General features: G+C 35.0%; 1 protein-coding gene across 1 annotated transcript in view; it reads right to left on the minus strand.

Moving 5' to 3' along the window:
• LRP1B (LDL receptor related protein 1B) overlaps window positions 1-25,062 on the minus strand; it is a 1,837,374-nt gene that overhangs the window by 768,141 nt on the left and 1,044,171 nt on the right. Inside the window, exons 8-9 of the mRNA XM_049097407.1 lie at window positions 4,006-4,228; window positions 526-697 (exon numbers count right to left, since the gene is read on the minus strand). Of these exons, the coding sequence (XP_048953364.1) occupies window positions 526-697; window positions 4,006-4,228 (395 nt within the window). The remainder of the gene's footprint in view (window positions 1-525; window positions 698-4,005; window positions 4,229-25,062) is intronic.

Here is a 25,062-nt window from a genome sequence, read left to right on the forward strand (position 1 = left end):
AATAATCATCACTAATCTACTATGCAAAAATAGCTAGTTTGTGTTTTTAAGAAATACTTAGAAATATTATAGACTTCTCATTAAAAGTTACTTTTTAAGTAACTTATATTAAAGAATAATTACAATAGGTTAAGAGACAGGAATGACTACTATAAAAACTGGATAGATACTGTATGAGAGTCATCTGATTTGAAATGTCTCCCAAAATCGTACAAAAAAAAAAAAAAAAAAAAAAACCTTAGCATCTAAGCATCTGGGCTTCTTGTCTACACACACTGTGATTGAAAGCTCTTTCCTGAATCTAAATTTAGCCATCATTTCAATTCTATGGTTGTAGAAACGATTCATTAGGAACTGAACAATTTGTCACTTAGACTTGTGCAGGGAGCGCTATTCCATTTTATCAAGCAGATATGTACACTTTTGCTATCAAGCAGAGAATTTATGACTCACTCATTTTAACTCCATACAAAGCACAAGGACCATATTCCCATTCAACCCCTATTAAGAGGTCTTGTGTCTTACCTGTTGGTTGAGTTCTTTTTTGATAAATTCTGATTCCTCGAGCATTTTCCATTTTAATTAATGAATGAATATCAGTGCCATTAAATCGATTTATCCTTATGATATCGAAGTTATCAGAATTGGTTGCATACAAATAGTCTTCAAACACAGTTATACCATAAAGATGTCTGACCTATATGGAGGGGCAAAAATAACTATGATTTTTAATTATGCTGCTTTCAACTTGAAAGAAAAACTTATTGCTATTTACTACTGTGGAAAATTCCCACAGTAGGAAAGTCACACACATATTATCATTTATTTTTTCTCAAAGAATGAAATATTTCACCAATTTAATTTTTTTCCCTCTGAGAAGAAAATATTATGCAGTAGTAGATAAAGCAGTTCCAAATGTATGGAGAATTTTATTCATGATTTATTAAGAATACATGTATAATAGCTACTTTTCAAAGGCAAGTGAGAACTAAACTTCCAAGTATATTTATTTAATAAGATGTTTATGGCACTGTTATATAAACTTTAAGATGTTTTTATGAGCCGCTTGTTCATATATTCAGGAGATATAGAATCTAAAATTCTGGTTGTGTAAGGACTCATGAGAAAATATATTTGATAATTTATTTTATAAGTTCAAAATTCTCTCTCTCTATATATATTTTTTTAAGCACAAGTTACATTTAGACAAATACTTGTCCTATCATGGAAAATAATAAATAATGAACATCATGTTTGGCATAATTGTAAAAAAAAAAAAAAAAGACAACACTTTACTCAGAAATCACATATGTTTCTAAAGCCTATTCATAACAGAAATGGAACTAATTGCTTTGCTATCCATGACACTTTAACTACATAATTCTCTTTAGCAGAAGTCCTGGGGATTGAATGGAAGAATGGACTTCTTGAAGTCATGGCAAGCTTCTAGTAAAGCAGAGGAAGAATGAATTTATTGATTTTCTCACACAAATGGCTGCATGCTAAGCACAATGCTTTTGGGTATTCCTCGGATTACATTTACTTTAAAATGGTTCTGTGTCAGGATAGGGTGAGACTATCATTTGATTTGATATAGAGATTCTGTTGAAAAAAACTGTCACAATTCTTTGGCCTTATATTGCACTTTTCATATAGGTTTGTAGTTAAGAGAATTTGAAAAGGTATGTGTGGTTTGACTCTAAGTATTTATTATTTATTTTTTGTTTGTTTATTATTTATTTAAAGATTTTATTTATTCATTTCAGAGAGAGAGAGAGGAGAACATGAGTGGGGGAGGGGTGAAGGGAGAAGTAGACTCCCCACTAAGCAGGGAGCTTGACTGGGGCTTGTCCAGGACTCTGATCATGACTCGAGACCAAAACCAGACACTTCACTGACTGAGCAACCTTGGTGCCCCTCACTGTAAAAATTTTTTTATGGAGCATAATTATAAAATTTTCTATTTTAATCAGGAAATTTTATCAATATTGTACCTTAAGCAAAAGCCTTAGATTTATTATCTCTATAACCCTACCTGACTCATAATTACTATCTCTTGGCCTCGTGTGAATTGTAATTAAAAGAAGCCTGGCTCTTGCATGTTTTGTTTGTTTTGGGTAGGGGCGTCATGAGGGTTGGTGATCATATCTCATTTCTTCACATCTAGGTTAGAGATGAAAGATAGGAATTTATGAAAAGAATCCTTCCATGTTAAAGCCCAAGTAATGTTTTCCTATGGAAGGGTCATTCCCCTGTGTACCTATGGCTTGTGCACAGGTGCTCTGCCAGAGAGAAGGAGTAGGGGTGTCATGTGTTTATTTACTAATATCATTTCTACATAAGCTGACATCATAGTCACTAGGTATATCTAAGCCCAAATTTGACTTGAACAATACTTTTTCTTATAAAAATTGCAAATAAACTGAATTCTTCCATTGCAATTAATCTCATGCATGTATTGACCAAAGTTTGGAGCCATTCATCTGGGAGCATGTGGTTGTGCCATACTTATATTGCTATTTACATAACTGCCGACCCACATGCAAGAAAGAAAGCATAGCCACAGAGGGGACAACTGGGCAGGGTAGAAAATATAATCACATAGTAAAGATGAAATTGTACTCACTGTCCCTGTTCCTTCCTTCAGAAGAACTTGTTTCCTATAAAGTAAGTACACTGTTGCCTGCTACGCTACTGCCCACACAGATGGGAGGAGCATAGAGTGGTGGAGAGAGAGATCATTATGCTTATAGCCCAAATATTTAGAAAAATTTATCTATGTTGGGCTACTTAGTGGCAGAGCAAGCATATGTCTAGGGAATCAGAAAAAAAAATATATATAGGCAATAGAAATGAAAAAAAAGAATAATTAAAAAACAGATATTAGAAAACTTTTAAAAAGTAGTCATAAGGAAAATAATTTGAATTTCTTACCCTTATTTCAGAGTTTAAAATTGTAATTATATAGGTAAAAAAAAAGACCCACCAGAATTATTTTATAGATTAGATCCTCTAAAAGTCATAACTGTCTTTCCAAAGAAGTCAAATTTTTCAGGACAAAGGTAAGAAAGAAATAACTGGCCTCATATCTAAGATCAGACACTTAAAAAAATTTTTTTTTACTCCCAGATTAGTGCATTTGTTTGCCTGCAAAGGAAGGAAAAAATAATTTCATTGTTAAAAACTGATTAGAAAAGAAAGATAACTTTAAGGGATCATTAAATAATATTTTTGTCTCGATTGCAAAAGAAAGAAAAGGGATTCATGTATTTCGGCTCCATAGAATTAGAATCTCACAAGAATTTAATGTGATCATGGAAGCAAACTTGAATTTCAGAAAGTACACTACTGAATAAGCTTATTTCTACTTAGAGATCTCCTTTGAGTGTCTACTGAGTGTTTTCTGCAAAATCTTGTAATTCAGCAAGAGAAAAACTATACAGATGGGAAAGATCTTGACCTCAGTGACTTTCACAGAATTCTCATTCTAGGAAGTACTTGAATATATCAGAAGGCAAGATTTAGTCCAACCTATGAAAATAATAAAAAATATTTTTGTAAGCAGGCATTCGCTTTTCTTAGCAAAATATCTCCAAGGCCACATGAGAGAGATGATAGTCTATCTCCTTATAAATAAGCTATTTAGATTAGTTTTTAGTTAAGTTTTACTTTTAATAGGTCAAAACATCTGTCCAATTCTAATTTCTTTCTTACTAGTATGGCACTTTTGTCTTTGTTTATGGTTTTATTTTTGTTGGTTTTTGTTTTATGTGCTTTGCTTTTAATAGAGCAAAGGAGGAAGTAAGCAGCATCTCTGATATTATGGAATGCACTGTGAAAAGAACATTCTCCCATATAGGAAACTCATCACAATTTTTATGACACTTTGCAGCTTGACTTCATCAGAAATTTTCAACATTGCAATTCAAATTTTGGGTCTTCTTCCTAGTAGGATACCATTCATTTTATTACCTTAGCTGCATTTTCCAACAAAATTGTACTTACTTGTCTGCCTTGAATGATAGTATGTCTGTTTTTTCCTTGATAGTCCACTACTTCCACATAGTCCAAGTAAAGATCTACCCAGTAAACCAATTTGTTGACTAGGTCTAGTGCCAGTGCAGCTGGCTGCTCTGTCTTTGAATCAATTATCCTTGTTCTGTTCAGCCCATCCATGTCACATCGCTCCACTTTGGCCACATTCCCGTAGTCAGTAAAGAAAAGTTTTCTGTTGAAAGAAAACTAAATGTTAAAGTGGAGGGGGTGGGGGAGCATATTCAATAGAACCATCTGTAAAAAACAGAACTTTTCCTTCTAATTTATTTCAGTGGTTACATCTGTTAGCATCCCATAACCATTTCCATATAATATCACTCATAAACAGAGAAATCTGCTAATGAATATTGCAGGGCATAAGGGAGCAGGTTAACCAACAACTGTAAAATTTCCCCAAAATGAATGATTATGGTGGGTTTATTATTGTATTAGGGGAAATGTTTCTTTAAGCCTCATAGAGCCAATACACATACACTACAGGAATGCAGGCAGCCCATTTGGTATAAGCTTCAGAAGTGAGCCAAGTCACCAGGCCAGGGCACGTGAGCTCTCAGGCTTTATCTTCAACCTGCTTTTCAAATTGCCTAGTAATGCCTGTCTCCTATAAAAGCTATTATGTGAAGCTCAATGATGCTATGAGTGGTAGAGAATAGCAAACCTAGAATGGAATTAAGCAGATGGAAAAGCAAATGCGGTGTTTGTAGCAGTGGAAATAAAATATAAATAACCGCCCCCTCCCAAAAAAAAAACTAATCCCAAATTCTCCCAAATATTCCCAAATCACAAAATTTCATAAAGCAAATGCAGGCCATTTCTCCAATTTTATCTTTATTTTAAAGAACAGTCTAAAAAGCAATGTTGACCTCTGAGTCCAAATAAAATAATTCTTCCATGAAGCACTAACAGTGTCTATCAAAGTTTTAAATACCTCCAACACCTCAGCGTCTAATATTTGATTAGTATTCACTATGTTTAGTAAACACAAATCAATTTCAGTTAACCTGACAATATTTTAACAAGATTACCTACTCAGGAGACTAAATTACATTTGTAAATAGAAGACTGTCTTGCCTTGACTTAAATACAATCTCAAGAATAATCTGATTTACAGCGACTGAGCAATATTAAGATTATCTAGAGTATAGAATATTTGATTTTACAAACTTGGTGAATTAGTTTTTAGTTACTTTTCTCAACATCCTTGCATTATCTAACAGTATGGGGTATATTTCAAGCTAAAAAGTATTATTTAAACTTCAATTTAGCTCTTTCTCCTGTGGGAGATTTTGACTAATTTTTAAACATTAATGCATATTGTCCTGTAACAGTATAAGCCAGATTTTATTCTGAGAATATATTTCCCTAAATATTCTTGAAAGACTTATTTATCACAATAGGTTAAAAATCATTTTTCAAGTAACATTCTATTCAGGGCAAGAGCTTTTCTATTCTAGCAAAGAATAAATAAAAGACTTACATTGTTATGTTTTATTGTCATGTTTAACGTTCAAACTTCTTCCCCTATGCTTTCACCCGTTCTCTCTTTTCCTGCTTCCATCTTGTATCTTCTCTTTCTTCACTTTAAATCAATTTGTTCATAGCTATTCCAAGTTAAATCACTATAAGGTGTACCTAGTTTTCCTAATTCTTACTGCAGAACACAGCCCACTCTTTCTTCCTGTGATTTGAAGCACTCATTTTCATGCCTTACAAAAATGTCTCTCCTTTTCTAGTTTCCTTTTCTGATTGGTCCATTTCACAGAGCTGAAGAGATACTGGTGCATGGGTAGGTTTGGGTATAGGGAGTTGGAGGCTCTGGCACACTATGGATAATGTGATATGTATAGACAATGCAGAGTGATATAAAGCAGGCGATTGTACCCAGCTGCATGGTGTTGAAGAGGGAAGATGAGTCTGGAGTCAGAGACATCTGGATGACTCATCTCAAGATGACTTAATTACTTAATGTGATCCCAAAGGGGGAAAAAAAGAGAGAGAGAGAAGTGTGCCAAGACCAGAATCACGGAGGTGTACCGTTGGAGAAAGAAAACCAAATAAAGATCCGAGGCCATGTTCAAAGAGATCACACAGACTCTCATAGAAATCTAAGGGGAAAAAAGGTCCAGAATAAAGGACAGCAGTGGCTGGCTGGGTCAATCACTTCACAAAACAAAACAAAAAATAATACAGATTAAGAAAATGCTGTTGAATTTGGTATTTGTTAAAATACCAGTAATCTTTTGGTATTTGCTTGAGAAGGTTAGTTATGGGGGGGGAGAGTGAACCAGCTGATGACGAAAGGGATGAGGAAAATGTGATTTATTTTTCCAATATTTTTTGTGACATTGACCTGCTATTGCAGAAATGATGCAAGTGATTCTCATATTTACTCTAGCTCATAATAACACTGGTTGAGGTAACTCTCTGAGTAAGTTTCAGCCAAAATATGAGAGGCAAAGTGTAAATATGTGATTCATCAAAATTTCCTTATTTTAATGAAGAGTTAACATCAAAAGAACATGGGTAGGTGAAGAAGAAATAGTAAAGAAGAGCTAGAAGAAACAGTAAAGAATTTATTTTTATATCCCCAACATAGTAAAAAAAAAACAAAAAAAAAAACTAGTGCTCAGTGGAGACATAAAAGATGTTCCTTACACCAAATTGACCCTTCCCAAACTTCAGAACACTGACTATGATGAGTTCTGTTCACTTATAATTGATGTGCAAGAAAGGGAAGACTTCCCCAGGATAACAGTACAAATACCATAAAACTGCAAGGAGCAAGCACCCATAGTCACATGATTACATACATGTTTTGTTTGGTTTGGTTTGGTTTACTTGTTTTAGTATGTTTAAGCTTGGTTTAAAATCTCTTACTATTGTTACAGAAAAAATCTTCTTTCTCAGGGCATTCTCTGGTTGAGGTATAATCGTAGTATAATTGGAAACAAAAGCTAAAATTTGTATCTAAAATCAAAATTTCATTTGTGATATAAGTGTGGCTGGGTTGAAAAATCACTCTTTTCTTTCCTATAAAATATCTTTCCAAATCTTAGAAACGTAAATAGTACTTTGTGATCCCATTATCTCACTGATCCCCAAATGTGATGTAGAAGGGGCAGGTTATTTTTATTTTACAGAGGAAATAGGCTCAAAGTCCACATGATTAGCCACTACCAGAGCCATAACATGAATGCTGGTCATGCTTTTAGTTTTTAACTCATTATTCTGAAGTAATTTCAAACTCAGAGAAAAGTTATGAGTAGTAGAGTGAACACTTATGCCCTTCACTTGGATTCCTCCATTGTTCACCTTTTGTCCCTCAGGCTATTCCTGGTACTGCCTAACACTGGGACAGAAAATTGCTAACATTGTGACCTGTTATGTCTAAAAACTCCAGCCTGCATCTCCTAAGTGCAAGGAGATTCTCTTGAACAACTACAATACACCTACCAATCAACAATGTTAACACTGATACAATATACAGTTTTTATTCAAATTATGCCCCTTGACCAATAATGTTCTATATGGTCAAATTTCCCTTTTTATCTGATTTAGAGTCTAATCCAGCATCATATGTTGCATGTAATCTTTTTTTTTTTCCCTCTAGGCTTTTCAAATTCTGAACAGTTTTTCAGCTTTCCTTTGGTTGTTCATGGTTACCATTTCCGAAGAGTAAACGAGTTGTTTTAAAGAATACCTTTATGTTGAATTTGTTTGATTTTTCTTATAATTATATTATGTTTTGCCTTTTGTACTGAAATGCAATAGTAGTTTTATACTTTCTAGTCACTGCCTCTGGGCTTGGAGACTATGGGTGAATCTATTCCCCACCCCAGAAACTCCATAAAAAGGAGCCCAGATGGTAGTCTGTAATCTCACTTACTCCACCTTATTCAGTATTTTCTGAACACTTAACACTCTTAACTTCCAGGTTCTCAGATACCCTTTTAGCATCCTCTTCTACCAGGAACCAGTTATCTTACACAGCTTCAAATACAGCAGAGCCCCCAGTGTAGTGCTATGTTTAACTCATGGTGGATAGTGGAGACCATTCCAAAATCTGTCCTATGTCCCATTCCCTTGTGATTACAATATTATCATTTCTTCTCTCCGTGTTCCTTCCTGCGGTGTCAATTATTCTTTTCTTCTCTAGCATGCAAAAGAGATTAAATTGAGATTGCTATTCTCATGTCCTTCACTTATTTTTTGAATAGCATTCTATTTGATTCCTACTAAAACAAAAAATTTAAATTAAAATAAAACAATATTCCAACTACTGTCTGTATTTCTATGACATGTTTAACTATTAGTACATAAAGGACAGCAACATTTCTTTCAAATTTTCCATTATTCATCCAGTTCATTGTTCAGATTCAGCATCTATAGTAAATATGAGTTTATTATTTTGATTTCCCTGTCTCATCATATATGGGAAACTGATTTTACCTAACATCTTTGTTGATTATAGGAGAGCCCTGTTTTACTATATATATATATATATATTTTATACAGTTGGAGATAGTAAGAAACTTTGAGTGCTGTTGGTAAACTTGGCTGACATAAATCAAAAGTCACAAAGGGAGCCTTCACAGACAGTGATAGAGTACTGTGCTTACAGAGTTATGGCTCCAATCATCCCTACACTTTAAAGCAAAGCAATTGTTACAGGTACTGACATTTTAAAACATGTATTTTATTTTCTTTAGCTGATGAAATAAGACTTACTTTTGCCAGTGATATACATTTTAAATGATGCTTCTATAGTTTATACTTTGTCCAAACAGACAAAGGGGAATTTAAACAAATCAGAGTCCTGTCCGTATCTTTTAACTGCATAGTCAACCTTGGTTTTGAGTCACATTCTTACCCCCTAACATTTTGGTTATAGTTTCGTGATGGAATTTAGAAATTTTCAGAGTTCTCACAATGAAATTACCTACTGTTCATTTTAACAGCTTAAAAGTGAGGTTACATAGCAAGGTTTGAGTTAGGGAGTAGATGAGAGGGGAGCAAAACATAAAACCAGTAGGCCATGTATTCCCAGATTAAAAAAAAAAAACAACAACAAAAACAACATTGTTCTGATTAGGGTCTAGGAAACCATCCATGTTTATTAATCATGTGTTAAAGTAGGTAACTTCATTTCTTTACATTTTAAAAAAATGATATTTATTTTCCTTGACAAGGATTGCATTAGGAATTTCATTTTTCTGTATTATTTTTAAAATAATTGTATTATTCAAGTAGCATTAATAGTAACACAGCTTTTTTCTTCCAGTGTTGTATACAAAAATTGAACAAGAAAGCAATTTTCCACATTATATAGAGTAATTAAAGTACATTCAGAACTAAAGTAGGAATATTAAATATTTAGCATTGCAATTCTAAAATGCAATCGTAAATCTGAAAGAGTAATGAGTCTTTGGAGTAAGAGGTTTAAATTCAAATTCTATTAGGTCCTGCTACTTAAGGGATGTGGATGATAAACAAACTATTTTCTCTGCCTAGCCAAGGCTGTTCAAGACAGTTATTTATTGATTTTTACTTGTTGAGGTTTTTGCTTTCATTGTTTGAAAAATCTCTCTCAAACTTGGTTTTCAGTTCATACATAAACACACTGAAATTAAACTTGACATACAGACTCCAGCTCTCAGCTGGCTACTCTATATTCTGGAAATATCCCCACTAATGATTCCCTCAGAAGTATACATATATTAGATATGTCAGTCAATGTGGGCGATCCATTCAAAATCCTTATTTACCTAAACCTGCTCCACCTAGATAGTGTTCCTGAGAGGGGCAGACTTATGTACCAATAGCATCCTTCTCCTTCCTGTTTCCAGATAATTAGACGAATAAAGAATATGCAGTAGAAACCAAGAAACCCAAAGGTGTGAAGGTACCTAGTGGACAGCTGTGTTAAAATGGGTAAGAGGAGGAGGTGGGGATGGGGATGGGGTCAATGAGAAAGGAATACTGGAGATTGTACAGAAAAACGGAATGAAAAGAGCCATGTAATCCTTGAGTGAGGAATTTGTCAGGACCCACAGAGTCCATCTTGACTTCTCATCCTTATTTGCATGAATATGTTAGATTTTCCATATCCTCTCAGGAAACCTCTATACTTAGAAGCTAAAGTACCGTGAGAAAGCACTACATTGTCTAATGTTCTATTTTAAGATTTAGATAATTCTTGTTCTGAAGATATTGGACAATCAGAAATAATACCACTTTAGAAAATATTTCATATTGAAATATTCTCTAAATGAAACAACCAGTGGGAGAAAATATTTGCAAATGATATACCTAGGGATTAATACCCAAAATATATAAAGAACTTATACACTTTTAACACCAAAAAAAAAACACAATCTAATCAAGAAATGGACAGAGGATCTGAATAGACATTTTTCCCAAGAAGACATATAGATGACCAGCAGACATAAAAAGATGCTCAAAATCACAAATCATCAGGGAAATCAAATCAAAACCACAATGAAGTATCACTTCACACCAATTAGAATGGTTAAAGCCAAAATGACAGAAAAAAATAACAAATGTTGGAGAGACTGCAGAGAAAAGGGAACTCTTTTTGGTCAGAATGTAAATTGGTACACACACTGTGGAAACCAGTATGGAATTTCCTCAAAAAATTAAAAATAAAAATGCCATATGATCCAATAATTCCACTGTTGAGTACTTATCCAAAAAAAAATTAATTTATGAAGGTATACACACCCTCATGTTTATTGTAGAATTATTTACAATATTAAAGATATGAAAGCAACACAAGTGTCCATCAATATATGAATGCATAAAGATGTGATATATATACATATATATAAAATGGAATGTATATACATACATTTTAAATATCTTTTTTATTTATTCGTGAGAGACGCAGAAAGGGAGGCAGAGACAAAGGCAGAGGGAGAAGCAGGCTCCCTGCAGGGAGGCCAATGTGGGACTCGATCCCAGGACTCCAGGATCATGCCCTGGGCCCAAGTCAGACGCTAAACCACTGAGCCACCCAGACATCCCTGTTTATATAATATATAATGGAATATTTCCTGGCCATAAAATAGAATGAGATCTTGCCATTTTGGATAATAGGGATAGACCTAGAGGGTATTATGGTAAATGAAAGAAGTCAGACAGAAAAACGCAAATACCATATGATTTCACTTACAAATCTAAATCTAAAACAAAAACAAATGAACAAATAAAAACAAATTCTCCAATACAGAGACAAATTGATGGCTGCAGGAGGGGAGGTGGATGAGGGGGTGGGTAAAATAGTAAAAGGGATTAAGAGGTACAGAATTCCACCTAGAAAATAAATCAATCATGGAGATTGATGATAAAAAAATAATAAATATTAGTTTTTTAGGCTTTCCTTCCATTTGTTTCCCATTTTCCATATAGTAAGAGCCAAGATTCCACTCAGCAATTAATAAACCAATCATTGTAAAAGGGGAGTGGTTAAAAAATAAAAGTAGAGAGGGACACCTGGGTGGCTCATTCAGTTAAGCATCTCTCTCTTTTTTTTTTTTTTTTTTAAGATTTTATTTATTTATTTGAGAGAGAGAAAGAGAGAGGGAGAGAAAGAGAGAACACATACAAGCAGGCAGAGGGGCAGAGGAAGAGGGGGGAGCAGACTCCCCACTGAACAGGGAGCCCAATGTGGGGCTTCCTCCTGGGACCCCAGTATCATGACCTGAGCTGAAGGGAAATGCCCAACTGCCTGAGTCACCCAGGCACCCCAGCATCCAACTCTTGATTTAGTTCAGATTACAAACTCAGGGTCATGAGATCGAGTTCAGTGTCTGGCTCCATGCTGGGTGTAGAGCCTATTTAAGATTCTCTCTCTTCATCTCCTTCTGCCATCCCCACTCTGCTAGCATGCACATATTCTCTCTCTCAAAAAAAAAAAAAAAAAGAGTAGAGAAATAGAAAGATTTGCACATTATTATTTTTTATTATTATTTTTCTCTTTGTCACATAGGTACTTCATCACCATTTAACATAGATTGGGACATGGTGGGGGAAAAAAAAACCCAAACCTTAACATCTTTCTCTGGATGGTCAGTATTGAGGGTAGACACTGGCCCTACTAGCAAGAAAAAGGCTGGTCCAACTTGACTTGCTTATGACCCATCATTTCCCCTCTCTTCTCCAAGAAAAGAACTATGCGGTTTATGTTCACTCACTCATTCCTGCTACCCATGGCTCAACTGCAACTGCCAAATATGCCTGAAAAATAATGACACAGTTGGCTTCACATTTTGACTAGCCAGAGGCTTTATTCTCAGACTGTAATTGGAACTCTTATAAACTCATCTGTATCTAAGATAAAATCTTTCAACATTGTTCCCCTTGTTTATGCAGTTCTCTGCTTAAAGTGCAGTGCAGCATTAATTTCCATCCATTGATAGGACCTCCTCTCTTCCTACCCAAACCCTTCTGATCTGCCCTCTGAAACTTCTACTCCATGATCAAAAATGCCCCAATATTCTAAGTCTATACTCTTTTTTCATAGTTTGTTTGTTTGTTTATTTATTTATTTATTTATTTATTATTTTTGTGAATGTATTTTTTATTGGTGTTCAATTTGCCAATATATAGAATAACACCCAGTGCTCATCCCATCAAGTGCCCCCCTCAGTGCCCGTCACCTACTCTTAATGTTCTTTCCAATGTGTTACCTTTACTGAAACTTAGCAGCTCCTGAGGTCATGTTTCTTAGTAGTCATTGAAAATGTGGGCTCCTAACAAGATCTTGACGGGTAGATATAAAATCACTGCCCTCCTCAATATGAATTCTGGATTTTTATTTTCCTCTTACCTTGTAACATCTCCTACTTTTATGTCTCACACATAGCACCCATCCTCAAAAAAATCATCTGCCAATCTTCTGATTTTTTTTTTTTAAATTTTTATTTATTTATGATAGTCACACAGAGAGAGAGAGGGAGGCAGAGACACAGGCAGAGGGAGAAGCAGGCTCCATGCACCGGGAGCCTGATGTGGGATTCGATCCTGGGTCTCCAGGATCGCGCCCTGGGCCAAAGGCAGGCGCCAAACCGCTGCGCCACCCAGGGATCCTCTTCTGATTTTTTTTAAATCTCATTATTTTTAAGAGACAGCACCTAAGCTTTCTTTTGGATTACTCTGAACCAGGGAAGTATCTAGAAGAATGGGTTTGCAATTTTCTCTCTTGCTTTTTTGACCTCCTGTCTGTGTATGACCTTTTATTTCCAGTACACTTCAACCATAAATTTCCATCGTGATAAACAGTATATTATCACCAGAAATTTTATCTCCACTGAAAGAGATACCCTGCTTCCCCCCACACACATACATACTAGACCATCTTATTCTTCCATCTGGCAGTATGTTTTCTATCTGTATTGTGCAGGTACTCTCACTGCAATAACTCTTTGACTTCATTGAGACATTGTCCCCACTGACCCTCTCCATTCTCTGCCCATCAGCCAACTTTCAGGTTTTATTTCTCATTTCTTTTCCACTGTTCCCAGCCTTCTAATTCACTTCATTCCACTTTCACTCCACTATCAGAGGATGATCTTTCCTCTTATTAGAGAAGTGAGAGCACATCAAAAAGCAACTCATTTGTTTTCTTACAGCCCCAGCTAAAACCCATCTACATCTACATTAATCATTAATTCTTCCCCACCCTCTCCTTTTGTAATACAGAAGGAAGCATCCTCCAATCTTTTAGTCCAGTACAAAGTAAACACAGATACTCATCCCATCTCCTCTGAAACTTGTCTTCAATGATTCCCACTTCTTTCTGCATTTTTAATCTCTCTTCTTCTACTAAATCTTAACCTTCAACCTATGAACTTAGTCTATTATTTATCATCCTGAAACAAATCTTTTTTCTTAACTTCAAATCACTCTCCTGTTTCATTTGCATCTAACCTTCTCCAAATAATTGTTTAGGCAAGATGACTTTTTTTTTCCCCTCAACCATCCTTAAAACACAGGGATATATCCTCCAACCTCACCATTCCACCATTCCCCTGCCTTTTTTTTTTTTTTTTTTAACTTACAGAGGTTCCCAATTACTTCCATGTGGCTAAACCTTTCTCAGACCTTTTTACTGACCTTTCTATAGCATCAGACCAAGTTAATCCCTTTTGATTTCTTTCTTCTCTTAGCATTCTCTTGGCATTCTTCCTACCTGACTGCTTTTTCTTAGCTACTTTTTCCACCTCCTTTTTCTGTATCAAGTCCAGGATTCTAAAACTGGAGTTTTCCAGGTTCAGATGTGGAATCTCTAAATTTTCTCATAGACAAATCTTTAGTTTCCATGATTTTCATCAATATTCCAATAACTCTTTTATATTTTAACCTATCTTCTGAGATTCTAACTCATAAATACACCTGCCTTTTTGATATTTGCATTTAAATTCCTTTAGCCACCTCAAATGTAACGTATCTAGTAGTAAATTATTCTTCTTTCTTAGCAAATCTATCCTTTCACTTTTCTCCACTTTGGCGAATGGTGTCATTTTCTACCCAATGACTCATTCCGAACCCAGGAATCCATCCTCCATAACCTCTACCTTATCCTCTATATCTAATTCATCACCCCATCCTGCCACTTCTAGATTCAAAATATATCTCAAATCCTATATTTATTTCCTTTTCTGTTTCTCTCTTCTAAACCAAGTCACCATTATCTCTTGCCTGGGGACTTACATCTCATCTGTTTCTTGTTCCTTGTAAACCACTCTCCTCATTGTTGTCAAAGGGATCTTATTAAAATGAGAGTGGATTATGTATTATAAAACCCACCTATAGCTGCTAATAGCTGTCAGAATAAAACCATGTATTCCTGACATTAACAATGGTGAGCATGACCTAGTCTCTGCCTATCTCTCCAGCTTCATCCTCTGGTATATTTAGACACTTCCAATACCTTTGCCATTTTTCAGTTTCCTAAATAATCCATGTGTTTTCTTCCATTCTGCACTTCACATATCCTGTGTCCCAGTCTGGAAAGTGATTTCTGTCATGGTACCTCAATCTTGGCTTTAGATTTCAATCTAAATGTCAATTTCTGTGAAAAACCTTTCCTGCTATTCCAATATCAGTTAGGTCTATCTGATATAATCTCATGTCATTCCATATTTTTTATAACACTCTTCTTTGGGCAGCCCTGGTGGTGCAGCGGTTTAGTGCCACCTGCAGCCCAGGGTGTGATCCTGGAGACTTGGGATGGAGACCCACGTCGGGCTCCCTGCATGGAGCCTGCTTCTCCCTCTGCCTGTGTCTCTGCCTCTCTCCCTCTCTCTGTGTCTCTCATGAATGAATAAATAAATAAATAAATAAATAAATAAATAAATAAATAAATCTAAAAAAGGATAATATTCATAAAAAAACATTCTTCTTTATCTTACTTGCATAAAAGATATACACACATATACACACACTCTCTATGTTTAAGATCTGTTTACTAAGTAGACTATAACCTCCAAGAGGACAAAGGACATATCTTCTTTATTCAGTATTGCATACTTAGGAACTAGTCATAAGTCTGCTCATTTATTCAATTTCCTTCCTTCCTTCCTTCCTTCCTTCCTTCCTTCCTTCCTTCCTTCCTTCCTTCCTTCCTTCCTCCTTTCCTGCCTTCCTCCCATCGTCCCTTCTTCCCCACTCCTCCACACACAAACACACAGTCACAAAGGTTATGGACTGACTTCCTCATATTGGATAATAAAATCTAAAACTCACCTTTGAAATCCAGTTAAAGGGGGAAAAATATGGATAAGGTCATTGTAGCATCAGAAAATAAATTCTCCACATTATCCAGGATAGCTCACTGGAATTCTACTTTGAACCCAAATCATCAGCTAACACTAAATTATTCCTTGGCCTCAGATTGACTGCACTGTCCTTTATGCATATAGTTCCCTTTGGAGAATTTGTAGGGATTAGTGAAGGGTTCATGGTAAGATTCAGTTTTCCAGTGCCTGGCCAATTTTCATTTTTGATGGCATTTCCTCAGCATTCTTTTCTACTTATCTACAGATACCAGATGATAACACTCGGCTGTATTGCTAAAAGGGTCAAACTACCTATATCTAGTACCTAGCAAAAGCTTGCTTCTTTGTTTACTTTAAAGTAGGTTATTTAATATAATCAACAAGAATTTTAAGAGTATCGCTGCCTGTGAGTAGTATGGTTTGAAAGTTTTAGGAGATTAGGCAAGGAGATACTAGTTTGGTAGTTATGCATTTGTATAGGGGCTGAAAATGGAAAAGAGAGTTCAGGAATGTTTTGGGATCTTAGTCAATAGGACTTGATAATTAATTGGGGACAAGGATGAATAGAGAGTAGAATTCTAGTATAATAACTTTCATAAAATATATTTCTTGACTATATTGTGTCTTCAGATTTCTCTCAGAAACTCTACCTGTCTTATAAGATCTCAAGGTATTATTCCATTTAATATGAAGAATGGATTTTACAGTCTAGGCATATTAACTTCATGACCAAGGGCAATGCTATCTTAGGAGTCCTTCAGGGGTCAGTTTGCAGGATGTCAATCCTCAAAGGCTCATGCTCAATATACTTGATTCATGTGGAACAGTAAAATATTTGCAGTAATATATTAGATGTCAAAAAGTTGCTCTTTGAGATATGCAGAGATGTATAACCTAATTTTAGCACTTAAGGAAGTCTTATTGGTTTATGAAGGCATTTTTCGGAGCTGATAACACAGATGGCTGTTTCAGAAAGTGACTAAGGTAAGTATCCATGAAGTTGTGGACTGCTGAATAAATCTGGTCCACTGCTATGCTAATTGCCAGTTACCCAAACCATCACTTTCTATTTTAAATTCTTATTAAATGGAAGAAAGACAGCATGTAGAAAAATAAAATTTTACTTAAACCACAGTTTTCTCATATATTATTTATTGTTTATACTTACGCACACATTTCAGTTTGCTGTTGGAATAGATTGTGCAATAATATTGCAATGATGATAAAATCATATGGTTATACAGATAAAATAACAGTGTAAAAAGATAAAGATTTCTTTGTTCAATGTTCACTTTCCTAGCTGTGAAGGGCAGATGTACTTAGAAAAAAAATAAGGCAAAAGTTCTGTAAATCAATAACTTCTTCATAAGGGATTTTATCCAAATTTCTTGGCTCAGTTTTAAGCAGAAATGCAGGATCAGGCTTAGGCTAAGTGTAGTTAAGACTGCAGAGGCCATGGGATGCTGGGGTAGCTCAGCGGTTGAGCATCTGCCTTTGGCTCAGGGCGTGATCCTGGGGTCCGGGGATCGAGTCCTGCATCAGGCTCCCTGCAAGGAGCCTGCTTCTCCCTCTGCCTATGTCTCTGCTTCTCTCTCTGTGGCTCTCATGAATGAATTTAAAAAAATCTTAAAAAAAAAAAAAAAGGATTGCAGAGGCCAAATGAAGCTAGTGAAATAAACAACTATCCTCATTGAGTTAGAAAAACAAGTATTTTTATAATTGTGAAATGCTTCTAGACCAGGGTTCCTTGATCAAGATGAGCTTCAGGGGTTCCATCAACAACTAATTGTGTAGGGCAGTGCAAATTGGCTGGTATGCAAGTAAATGAATTACCTGTAGTACTACAGGTGCACTTTTTTTTTTTTTTTTTTTTTTTTGGCGAGAGTTAATAAAAAGGTAAATACTCATGTTCTCAAGTAGTTATTCTTAAGTATTATTAGACACAATAATCGCCTGGGGAGCTTGCTGAAATCTCCAATTCATATAATCACTGTCGTGCAAGTTTGGACACTATTTTTAAAAAGCTAAATATGCATTTGCCCTTTGATCCAACAAACTCTATCCCAGAAATTTATCTTTAAGAGACATCTTTACAAATAAGAGTCCACCGATGCACCATGTTATCACCATAACATCATAATAGCAAAATATTGAAAATATGTTTGTATCTAATTCTCCCTTCTGTATCCTATCCATTCTTTCTTTTCAGAAATATTAAGTTAGCATCTACTATGTTAAAGGTTCTGGGAATACAACAGGGAATTCAGAGGCTTGCAGCCTGTGCCTCTGGAGGGAATAGGAAGCAAGATCTTTGAAGATAAACCTACTTTACAATTTATAAATACTTAAGGAAGGTTGGTAGGATAGCTCTGCTAATTGTTAATTGAGAGAAGTAGGTCTTCTAACAAGCTCTTGTTAGTGTCATGGCCAAGAATTAAAGATGGTAGGCTATTCAATAATGGTAATCTTGTCCCAATCTTAGTAATTTCTTGCATGGAGGCCAATTAATTTTTCAGAGAACAGATTGTTTGAATCAAACCCATGTTAGAATTTTTTTCCCTAGCAAATTCTTAAGTTACTGTTTGCTGCTCAATCTTCATTTTTTTCCTTCTAATATCAGTGCCTATGATATTTAGCTTTACATGTCAATTTCACAAGCTATAGTGTCCAGTGATTCAATTTAACACTGACCTAGGTGTCACTGTGAAGATGTTTTGTATATATGATTGACATGTATAATCAGCTAAGTTTAATAAAGGAGATTATTTTCCATAATCTGGGCGTATTTATTCTACTTAACTGAATAGTTTAAAAGCAGAACCAAAGTTTCCATGAGGAAGAAGAAATTCCACTTGTGGACTCCATCATCAGCTTTGTCCAAGACTTTCAGCCTCCCCTTTCTGACTGCCTGACCTAAACATTTTCATCTAATTAGCTAGCTCCCACAACCACATATCAGTCCTTACAAGAAATACATACATATTTATGAATCTTGCTGGTTCTATTTTTCTGGTGGAACTCTGACTGATACAGTGCCCAAAAATTATTTAGAAGAATCCCTCTTCGTTTTGTGAGAATTTAAAACAGATATTTGACAGTTCAGATAACTGGTAATTAGCATAAGAGTGAACCGGATTTGTTTAGCAAGCCAAATTAAGAAAGCACAGGTCCTGGGGACCTATTTTGAAGCCCTAAATCAAGCCACGCTAAAATCAGCACTGCTTGTTTTATTTAGTGACCTGAGCCATTAAATTTCTCATTTTGCTTAAACTGGAGTTTTCTACCATTTGCAACTGGAGAATTCTTAAGTGATAAATATCCGTAGTTAAAACAAATTGTAACTGAAACACCTTTCATTACTACAGAAAGAGAAATAGAAGTCAAATGTTTTACTGACAATAAATGTATTGAGCTGCTTATGAAAATCAGCAATTTAAAAGAAAAATATGAACTATTATAAGGTAATTTTATTTGTCTTAAAAAGCTATGTGAGTAATCAACGATTTGATCAATGGCTCAGAAAATTCAGAAGTCTAAAAATATAATATTTGTAATTTCCTCAATAAATGCTTCCAACCTTTATTTTGCCACAGGAAACAGCAAAAGTAAAAGAACAAAGTTCATATTCCATTATGGGTAAAAACAATGAAACCATTAGAAATATATAGAATTTCATCTGCCAGTCTGTTTCAAATATATGTATACATATTTGAATATATATACACATTTATCCCATAAGACAAATTAACAAATAACAATTTTTAGTTATTTGCCATAATGGGTTTTTACCAATTTGAATTAAATTGTGAGGTAAAAGTGTTTCTAAATATTTGTAGAAGAAAGATGAAAATTGTGCAGTTGAATGAAAACAAGATATGACCTAGTGGACCAAGGCTTCATGGCCTAATGCTCAATTGGCTGGTGACCAGGATATTCTAAAGAAATTGTATTATCCGCCATGAACCTAATGAGCAGTCTCTGACATTGATAATCTTTGCAAAATACAGAATGCACAGTTAGGAAATTCAGTTTGGGGTACCTATCCTGTTCATTATGTGTTTGTTTGTTTGTTTGTTTGTTTATTTTCCAGGAAGAGGTTCTTCCCCACAGGATTTAGCTCCTGAAGTACGTCATCCCTTATAATGCAGCACCTCCCACCCCTGCCCCCTTTCCCTAGATTATTAGACCAGCAGTGGAGATCTAGCCATGGGGCATCCAATAAATTGATTGCAATGCATTAATCAGGTTCTCTGACTTAGATTTTTAAAATTATGACACAGAAATCTCTTAGTGATTTTTGGCTTGAAGTCTAAAGTCAGAGCATTGGTTAGCTATGTTGAGGTATGTAAGAGTGTAACCGGAAAAAGCCTGTTAGGAGAGATAGAAATAGAGATGATAGAGAAAAAAAGATGAGATCGAGGCAGAAAAGGGGTGCAGGGAAAGAAAAAAAGGAGTAGGAGTTGGAGAGGAGGGGAGGGGAGGGGAAGGAAAGGAAGAGTGGGAAGAGAAAAGAAGAGAAGCATAAAGCAACCCTAAAGAAAGAAGTATTCTCTCTTTCCTCATATATGACCTTAACTTTCTCACAGGGAATGTGTTAAGGCTGCTTTTGAACGATTATGTGAAGTAATGGTTCTGCTAACTAGAATTTAGGAATGATAAAGATTTACTTCAAGTGATGCTATCAATAAAAAAGTAAATGTACCAAATGAAAATGAATCTGAGCTAATGTTGACCTCTGTACTACCATGGTGAAACTATCTTTTCTCCACCTTGGATCATAATGCAGACCTAGAGATATAAATTGCTATATATTGCCCAGGATCATACAGAAAAAGTAATTAGAGGATTTGGTTTAAAACTCCAGGTTTCTTCATTCATGGAAATGTGCTGTGCTCAATTTCCTCCCCAAATTTCCCTGTTCTCCCATATAGTGTTATATGCTTATAAAACACACATTCTTAAGTTCTAATTATATTGAATTTTAACTATCATTTACAAAAATCAAAACAGTATTCAGATTTCCTACCTTGTTTTTTTCAATTAGAAAGTAAACATTTTGAAAAAGGAATCAGTTATCTCTATAGTATATAAAATATTTTGTGTGTCTGAAAAACAAGTAATTGCAATAACACTGTACTTCTGAATTTTTTTTCTTTAGTATTTGGACCATTGAAATAATTACAAGTAGAGCTCAAATGTGTTGAGAGACTGAGCAAGGCTAATTGATATGGGTGCATTATTCATCACTTTTTCTATGCATGTAAATATAGATGATAACACTCATGTAAAGTGCTTCAAAAGTGCTAAATGAAAGTGAGCACAACAGACTCAAGCTTTTTAATGCACTATATAGCCAAGCAAATACCGATGGTCTAAAAACTTATGGTATCAAAACCTATAATTCAAGTTCGTTTCCCTTCCTTTCTCTCCCCTTTCTTTCTTCCTTCCTGTTATGAGAACCTTTTGGAAGACAAATATCTTCATCAGTTAGAACCTATATCAGTATGCACATAAATGTTCATTTGAGTATAATAATTAAAGTCAAAATAAACTGATTAAGTTAGAATACTGAATGCAGGTAAATTAATTTTAAGAAGAATTTGTAAAACTGTGAAAAGTAATCTCACTTAACATAACGTATACTACTTAAATTGTTTGGAATCCAGCATTAGACTGTAAGCGATTTGAAAGCAGGGACAATAATCTTTATGGAGTAATCATATAGTCAGTTAGATATAAATCATTCCAAGATTTTTTAGGTACCCATCCAATATCATTAAGTCTGTATTTTCATTCCAAAATACCCAACCAATATTCATCAAGTGCCAAAAGCAAATAGTCTGACAGAAATAGATTACTTCAATATACCCTAAATGCTAAACAGAACTCACCCTTTTAGAATCACGGTCAATTCACATTCAGGATATAAAATTCTATTAGAAAGTAAAAGGATTGAGTACATATCATAATATTGATCAAATCAACAATAGAGGGGATGAGATCAGGAATTTGAGGACTGCAGGTACATCTTTTCGTGCTAGACATTTGTCTCTCTCATGCCTTGTCCTGTTGAGTTTGTGCTTTGGTGTTTGCTCTTAAAGTCCAAACTCTACTATCTTGTGTTCCTACCCTTGGATAGTTAAAATCTTACTGATTTTGTTTCTTAGTGGCTGCTTTTGTTCTTTCCACATCCTTAATTTCATACTTTGGTTCTAGCCCTGTCACCTGCCTCTAGCTCTTAGCATTATTTTAGTTTTATGATTTGATTGTCCTGCCCTGAAAGTAAACGGTATGCTGATTCTGACTGCTTTGATGTTGCAATCCAGAACAAACCTTTGGACAAAGGTAGTAGAATATGCAGAAGTAATACAAACCTTAGAGAATTACTAATTTATACTTTTGTTCAACACATACTTATTGAACACCCATTTTGTCAGGCATTGTCAAACTGATGTGATTTTCAGGCTTGATAGGAAATGATATATACAAAGATACAGTCAGACTGACCTGAGTTTCAATTTCATCTTTGATTCCAAGTACCTATTTGATTCTCAGCAGGTTACTTAGTTTCTAAGCCCCAGCTTCATCAATAAAGTTAGAAAAAGAGTGATCAAGGATGCGTTTTTTCTAAGCTAGATGAAATGAGATAGTTGGTATGTCAAAGATACTCAACATGCATATGTTTCCCTCCTTCCTCTGTTCCATACTTCTTATTTCATATGTGTTCTATTTCTTTGTAGCTGAGAGTTTGGGGATGATAATTGGAAATGGAGGTAATTTTATACAGGGTTCCAAGTTATAAATATCAGTTTGCTGGATGAATAAGTGCTTGCTAAAAGGACTCTGATTTTGGCAGGGCTATGGATGGTATAAGATATACTTGGTGAATCTCGCTTTCATACTCAATAAGCTAATGAACTGTATATCGATTGAAGATCTTAGGCTACAAAAGAAAATGTGAGATGCTGCTAAGAGGCCTAGGACAACTTCAATGAAACAAATGCTTGTACTCTCATAATGTACAAGGTGAGAGGTACTCGTGATATAAGTTAAAGAGGGCCATCCCTCTACCATGAAGATTCTCATATTCTCTCACAACTTCTCTAGAAACTAGCCATAAATTGGATATTTTGAGAGCTCTTTGAGAAAATACAATTTTTTAAAAAAGATAAAAGGCCACTAATAGGCATAATACAGTTAAAATATTCATAAAGATTTTTGCAAAGTGCTACATTTAAAATTACTTATCTACTTTGAGTAAAAATCTGTTTTAGCAATGACAATGGAAAATAAAAAGATAAATGAACACTCCTCTGAATGAAATGCATTAAAAAATTTATATAGATCCATTTCATCACAGCTCTTATTTTACTTTGGTATAAATAATTGGAGAAACAGCATACAGAAACATCAAAGTTAGCAAATCATACTAAGCTTCTACAAAAAACAGTAGTGAAATGCCAAGTCAATGTTCATAAGCTATAGGAAAATCTCCAGAGGCTATAGATTGGCAGAAAAATGGCATAAGGATCAAATGAGCAAGCTTATGGTAATGCATTAGGGAAAAATAGTCAACATTATTTGTTTAGGAATCTGAGCCATGCTTTTATTACTTATTCAATTGGTCCACACAGGTGAACTCATCTTACTGTCTTTATTCCAAATAGTTTGTTAAGACTACTCTCAGAAGAGATGATTTTCTGAGGACATTAACCCCATGTGCTACTATGGCCAAAACAGGCAAGTATAATCAAGAGAAGTATTAGTAAAACAAAATTGAAAATATTATTCTACCCACATAATTATTATCATGGAGAATTTTAAGTGGAATCCTGTGTTTTGTTCTAGTTGCAGTGCTTCCAGAAAGTCATAACAAACCTCAATGAAGCCTTTAATACAAACCATGATCAGATGTGGTGATAGTGGTATAGGAGGGGTACTATAGGGATAGGCATGTGAGTCAACCTCATAGAAATGGAATAAAATTACTTCATTTCTGATAGTAAAGACAAAGCTTGAAAACAGCTCTGAACAAAATCTATAAAAACACTGAGTTTTAAGACATTGATTGCCAGTCACAGATCAATGTGACTCTCTTCCCATAATTCTTGGAATAAGGAGTAGGTCAAAATGTCCACACTTTACTTTATATTATATGACCTCATACTAATCCTCCCCAATCACCACACTCGATCACAGGTACCAATCAGGGATAGGAATTTGAGCCAAGTGTAGCCAATATACTTCTTATGCAAAAACTAATGAACCGAATTAATCAAATTATTTCTTTCAAGATTTTGAACTAGTACCTCAGAATGCGACGATATTTAGAGATAGGATCTTTAAGGAGGTAATTAAGTAAAGATGAGGCTACTGGGGTGAGCCTTATCCAGTCTCACTGGTATCCTTCTAAGAAGAGGAAATTTGGGCATTTATATATATATTTTTTTTAATTTTTAACTTTTACAATATATTATTAGATGTGCATATATAACATATACTTATGCATATTCAAATATATGACACACAAATAAAAGTTTACATATATATTAATTGTCTCAAGAACTGAAGCAGGACTAGAAAAAAGCTGTGCAAATAGAAATAGGTCATATGAGGATTGCTACACTGCCCAGTGGCACAGAAAGGACTCAACAGTGAACCAGCCCCTTTGCTTCAATTCACCTCTTATGCACAGACAACCCTCAGTGGGCAATCAATGGAGGTTTGAGGTTTCTTCAATAAACAGCAGGGTGGTATCAAAAGTATCAATCGTCAGAAGATTGCTTATTGCTCTGCACGCCAATGGTTCCCTTGCTGCCAATAATACATAATGTGTGAAAATGAGAAGGGGCTTTTTGATAGCTACTGACATGATCTAGAAAATTAGTGCTTGGATAAAATAAGCAGCCACTTACATACCACTGATATAGGCTGACAGTGGCAGAAATGTAGATTCAACAAACTGAATTTCAGAAAAACACAATATGCAGTAGGGTCTAAATAACCAGACTATTCCATCTAAACTTTCAGTTCTTCTAAATAAAGTAGACCAAAGGGGGCACCTGGTAGCTCAGTCAGCTAAGTGGCCAACTCTTGAGTTTGGCTCAGGTCACAATTTCAAGATCCTGGGAATCAGTGCTATATCTGGCTCCATGCTCAGGGGGAGCAGGCATGAGGATTCTTTCTTCCTCTCTCTTTGCCCCTTCCC

The sequence above is a fragment of the Canis lupus genome, chromosome 19 (genome assembly GCF_003254725.2).
Source record: "Canis lupus dingo isolate Sandy chromosome 19, ASM325472v2, whole genome shotgun sequence".
NCBI lineage: Eukaryota > Metazoa > Chordata > Mammalia > Carnivora > Canidae > Canis > Canis lupus.